Here is a 4,796-nt window from a genome sequence, read left to right as displayed (position 1 = left end):
TGTATAATAACTTTGATTGCATTTTGAAAGCGTTCAATAGGGATGGAATCAATGACGCGCTTCGTAAATAAAAAAAACTTTCTCGGTGGAAGATAAATTAAATTGAAAAAAAATGCGTTAAACAAGTTAACGAAGTACGAAAACTACAATGAGGAAATGAATTTAAGAATGTTTTTTAAACATGCGAGTTTATGGTTAAACTAGTATAATGCATTCAACTATATATACTTGTCGAGGACGTGTAAATAAGTAATTTTTCCATGTTATCAAGCACGAGACTCATTTTTAATATCCTTCCTGGGCAAAAAGCTTTTCCAAATGTCCTCGAGGAGCTTCGTTTCGGATCATCCACTAACGCCATCTATTGTATAAAACGCGAAACCTTCCTCGCACGTATCCTGAAAGCACATCTCAAGAATCGTTAACTAATTAATTTTTTTATTTATTTTTTTTTTCATTTCGTACTGAAAGTTTTTTGCCACCTCAACCATTTTCATAATAAACTAAATAAAATATAAACCACAAACAATTATAATACAATGAAATTTCGGATCACTGAAAAAGCGTGGAAATTAGAAGTAAAACTGTTGCCGAAAGATGTTTGATTGGAATAGAATTAAAAGCTTTATTCGATTATTATTTAAGGATCACAGTACATATTGACGATAATCGCATACGGAAGTATCGAGGGTCCATTCAGCTTATAGCTAATCGCAGTCGTCCCAAGCTGTCCACTCGTCAAATCCACCGTGTACCCCAACGGAGAGTACTTGTCCGCGTTCATCGTGACGAAGTTGATGTTCTTCGTGTTCCCGTTCGTGTAGGTCACGGTGGCGGGCAGTGCCGACGTCTTTGAGATGGTCTTCGTGTAGCACAGGAGATTGTTCGCTGGTTTCGTCCCGAAGAAGTAGCTCTGCTCCTGCGAAACCACCGACGACAGTGCCCTCGAATCTCCGAGGCAAACCATCGCCGTGGAGAGCGCAACGAGTGCGAACAGTGTCCCGCGTGCGTGTGACATCCTTTCCTGGGAATTTCTGCTGAATTTACACCACAATCCTTGCCAAGCTCAACGTGACTATTTGGACTGAGACGCGGACCGAGCAGTGCCGGCGTTTAAATACAGCCGATGGCAAAATTCCCATCGGCAGTGACCTCCTTTGTAGTTTCGTCAATATTTTTTTGCTGTTATGTCGAATGTCAATGCGTCTCGTGCTGCATAATTAAGTTACTTTTTTAACATTCAGCTTTATATTTGGCAATTGCAGTTACAGCCATTCATGAAAGAGATTATCCACACGGAACTCTGATACCCGCAAGTTTCACAATTCTTAAATGCATTGCATTGTGGCTATTTTGCTTGTTTGTTTAAATATCTTTCTCCGTTTTTTTTAAATAACTGAATAGAAAATATGCATATCCGTCAATTTGGTTGTTCAGTTTCAGAAACATCACACTATCCTCTACCATTATCAACTACATCTTAACAGCTTAAAAATGTTTTCTGATTTTCAACGAGATATAAATGCGATGACATTTTGCTTAACACAAAACATGCAAAATAGACAATTTAATTCGAAGATGAATTAATAAAAATTTAACATATTTACCAGATGTTGTCATCCATTAAACAAAAACGTAACGGAAGGATTACTGAACGAAACATTTTAAAATTACCATCCTTTTCTAATTATAGTAAAAATATAGCCGTTTAAAGAGGTTTTAAAAAAATATATAAAAATGCTGTATGGGTGCATGAGTGTACTATTTACTTCCGATAAATATGTATCTGAAATGAAATACCTGAGTTGTATCAATAATATGCTTAATTGAATCCGTTGAATATATTATAGTTAGTGTTATTTAAAAATTCAATAAATTTCTTTCTTTTTATGATTGCGGTAAGACAAAATAAAAATATACAGATAAGTATATTTCAAAACGCCATTTTGATTAACATACTAACTAAAACGTAATATTTTGATTTATTTCACTCTATTACTTTACACAGTAGAACTTTGCTTCGATAGCGTACGGTAAAATAGACTTCCCGTTTAATCGAATGGTGATGGACGTCGTTCCGACGGCTCCAGAAGAGATGTCCGCTGTAAATCCTTTTGAAGAGTATCGATCGGCGGCGAAAGTAACGAATTTTATATTCTTACCCTGGAACGGTTATACAAGAAATTAATAAAAAGAGTGTAATGAAGCAATTGCTCAATCAAACTTTCCAAACAAATTGAGATACTTACCGCTGTAGGGTTTGTGAAGGAGACATCCTGTGGCAAGTTTGAGCCCTTCACTAGCGTCTTGGAAAAGCATAGAATATCCGTCACATCTTTGGCACCGAAGAAATAGCTTTGCTTGGATGTCGATACACCATTGCTGTAGGAACTTCCTCGCACGATGGTAGCGAACAGGAAAAGTCCCAGCAAAAGTACAGCTACGCACGTTCGATGCATTCTCTTCGATGATGTTGGTTTCGTATCTGGCAGCTGCCGTACAGTTTCACAGGCTTTTATAAACTCTTCCCGTTTGTACTACAGCCAAATTTGGAAAAGAAACCGAGGTCCATAACCTCAATTTGCGCCGACATTGCAATGTCCAGTTTGGGACAAGCACATCTCATTCGTTTTTATCTCATTCGGCATTCACCCTTGGCTGCACTTTTTGGCCGGAGAAAGTTGTCCGCTTCCGCGGTGCAACCAGATGAAAGTTCTGAACACTCTACAAAAAAGTCCAAAACAGAAATGATCGCGGTTCAAAATTCCCCATGCTAAAACCGGACCGTTTGGGAAAATTCTATAAAAGATCCTACCCTGTCGGGGGAAAGTTCCAGTCAAAACGGTGCTCAGGTGGAAGAGAAAACGTCAAGCGATAAAATGCATTCCTCGAAGCTTATCGGAACGGTCTGCTTGCTGGCACTCGTCCTGTGTTGCGTCGACGCCACTCTGCCGACGACCACAAATCCTGCGGTAGTAGAGTTTGGAACTGCCGATGCTGCCCTGCTTCAGTGCTTCGACAAGACCATCTACGAGTTTAACAAAAGTCCATCGGCTGTTTCCTTCATTTCGGTAAACAACTTTTCTTCACACATTTGTAGGTAAACCTTTTTACAGAAAATTAATCAAATCTCTCTATTCTATCCCAATGAAGCCAACCAACATCAACTACGTCAAAGTGGAAACATTGAAACCAGGGCTGAATGGTGGCGTAACTGCCGAAATCACTTCCGGAGCTATCAAAAAACCGAACATTGTCATTACACTGACCGAGCCAGGAAGGAGATCGTTATTCAAGAGCAACATTCGGGTAACAATGTTCTGCGCAAAGTGAAATGTGTGTAACAGAGAAATAAAAGATCATATTAGAATACACATTCAACTTGAGCTTTTGTTTGACTTTCTTATCATATTCAACAAATTCAACAAATCTGTGTGGTTCAAACATTTTAAAATTCATGTTTTGTGTCCTATTGAGCTTCATGACACATTAAGGCTCATGAATGAATATTTATTTGAATTTTATTTTAAAAGAAGATTTGCAACATTTTTATAAAATAGACACAAATATAGGCATTGTAATACACACTAAGCAATAGCATTGATATATAGAATTAAAGGGGGTTTTAATTTTAACGTTAAGCCTAAGTGAAAGCGTTAAACGTTTTGTGTACCTGTTTTTTTATAAAATTTGTCGAACCATGTCCACTTCGAAAGTATTAAAACTCAAGATAATCTCTGTCATCAAACCTTCACGATTGGCCTCAAAATATTTCCGCTTTCATGCCACCAATTTCACATTGAATGAGTTAAGTCAAAAGGGTGTACAAAAACTCCATATTCCCGTGAATGTCATACAGTGCTATAAAACCAGTGCTGGACGCACCGACTGGGCTCAATCTGTGATCGAAAGCGATCGCGACGCCGGTGCACCAGCGAGAGGAGCTACTTCTTCCGGTTTCGATTTGCATATTCTTCGCAACCCCGAATCCCAAGCGATGACGATTCCTGCGTACAGTGTATTTTTGGGGGCGTGCGTGCTGCTGCTGTACACCGGACTTCGGTCGACGAGTGCTAGCTACGTCGGCGGCGACCCGGATCAGGTTGTGCAGTTCGGAACGTACGATGTGACGCTGCAGGAGTGTTTCTTTCAGAAGATTTTCGCTTCAATGCCATCACCACAAGCTGTGGCGTTCAACAACGTGAGTAGCTGCTTTTCCATTCCACTTATTTTTTACTTGCCGCATATATTTACACTTCTGAACATTTCGCTGTAGCCGGCAGCGAAAGCGATTGCTTTCATTTCGATCGAGACGGACCAAGGAATGGATTTGGGCGGCATCACGGGCTCGATCGCATCCGGTACGATTGGTACGAGCACTTCCATCATTCTACTGGTCACTGCCTCGCCGGTATCCACGCAATTCCTTAATTCTGCTAATGTAAGGATGTTCTGTAAGAAATAAAGACAATATTCCAAATTATTTTTCTCGGTTTCATTTACATGTATTACATTATCAGATTTATAGATATCAACAAAAGATAAAAAAATAATGATGATCTTGATGATGAGATGAAAAAATAAAAGAAAAATGTTAAGCTTTGTTTTGTTCAAAGTGAAAAAGTGTGAAGTGAAGAAGTGTTCTTTTGTAAGATGTGCTGTGTAAAATTGCACATAGCGAGATTATCGTCCTCTTCAAACAATTTCAATTACTAATTTATGAATTCTTAAATAAATAAAGAATATGTTAGCAACACCTATAAACTCTAGCCCATTCTTTTCGAATAATATATACC

The 4,796-nt window shown here is 38.7% G+C and overlaps 4 protein-coding genes across 4 annotated transcripts; 2 read left to right on the top strand and 2 right to left on the bottom strand.

Annotated features, from left to right (window-relative positions):
• Window positions 1-640: 640 nt before the first annotated feature.
• LOC131264663 (uncharacterized) lies at window positions 641-1,018 on the bottom strand. Its single transcript, XM_058266932.1, has one exon. It carries the CDS (start codon window positions 1,016-1,018, stop codon window positions 641-643), a length of 378 nt encoding a protein of 125 aa, XP_058122915.1.
• A 977-nt stretch (window positions 1,019-1,995) lies between these two features.
• LOC131266189 (uncharacterized) lies at window positions 1,996-2,459 on the bottom strand. The gene is made up of 2 exons (XM_058268574.1): window positions 2,250-2,459; window positions 1,996-2,163 (listed from the first exon to the last, which is right to left on the bottom strand). The coding sequence occupies exons 1-2, from the start codon at window positions 2,457-2,459 to the stop codon at window positions 1,996-1,998; spliced, it is 378 nt and encodes a 125-aa protein (XP_058124557.1).
• Window positions 2,460-2,879: 420 nt separating this feature from the next.
• LOC131264662 (uncharacterized) lies at window positions 2,880-3,333 on the top strand. The gene is made up of 2 exons (XM_058266931.1): window positions 2,880-3,071; window positions 3,154-3,333. Exons 1-2 carry the CDS (start codon window positions 2,880-2,882, stop codon window positions 3,331-3,333), a joined length of 372 nt encoding a protein of 123 aa, XP_058122914.1.
• Window positions 3,334-3,997: 664 nt separating this feature from the next.
• On the top strand, window positions 3,998-4,465 carry LOC131264661 (uncharacterized). Its single transcript, XM_058266930.1, has 2 exons — window positions 3,998-4,201; window positions 4,277-4,465. The coding sequence occupies exons 1-2, from the start codon at window positions 3,998-4,000 to the stop codon at window positions 4,463-4,465; spliced, it is 393 nt and encodes a 130-aa protein (XP_058122913.1).
• The last annotated feature ends 331 nt before the right edge of the window (window positions 4,466-4,796 follow it).

The sequence above is a fragment of the Anopheles coustani genome, chromosome 2, assembly GCF_943734705.1.
Source record: "Anopheles coustani chromosome 2, idAnoCousDA_361_x.2, whole genome shotgun sequence".
NCBI lineage: Eukaryota > Metazoa > Arthropoda > Insecta > Diptera > Culicidae > Anopheles > Anopheles coustani.
The sequence above is the reverse complement of the archived record's forward strand: the minus strand, read 5'-3'. Positions and strand labels throughout refer to the sequence as shown.

What these genes read in the sequence shown, in the direction of transcription:
- LOC131264663 (XM_058266932.1), bottom strand. Translation starts at nt 1,018, where the DNA reads ATGTCACACGCACGCGGGACACTGTTCGCACTCGTTGCGCTCTCCACG.
- LOC131266189 (XM_058268574.1), bottom strand. Translation starts at nt 2,459, where the DNA reads ATGCATCGAACGTGCGTAGCTGTACTTTTGCTGGGACTTTTCCTGTTC. An exon ending in CCTTCACAAACCCTACAGCG is followed by an intron (nt 2,164 to 2,249) that starts GTAAGTATCTCA and finishes TAACCGTTCCAG; the next exon opens with GGTAAGAATATAAAATTCGT.
- LOC131264662 (XM_058266931.1), top strand. Translation starts at nt 2,880, where the DNA reads ATGCATTCCTCGAAGCTTATCGGAACGGTCTGCTTGCTGGCACTCGTC. An exon ending in CGGCTGTTTCCTTCATTTCG is followed by an intron (nt 3,072 to 3,153) that starts GTAAACAACTTT and finishes ATCCCAATGAAG; the next exon opens with CCAACCAACATCAACTACGT.
- LOC131264661 (XM_058266930.1), top strand. Translation starts at nt 3,998, where the DNA reads ATGACGATTCCTGCGTACAGTGTATTTTTGGGGGCGTGCGTGCTGCTG. An exon ending in AAGCTGTGGCGTTCAACAAC is followed by an intron (nt 4,202 to 4,276) that starts GTGAGTAGCTGC and finishes ATTTCGCTGTAG; the next exon opens with CCGGCAGCGAAAGCGATTGC.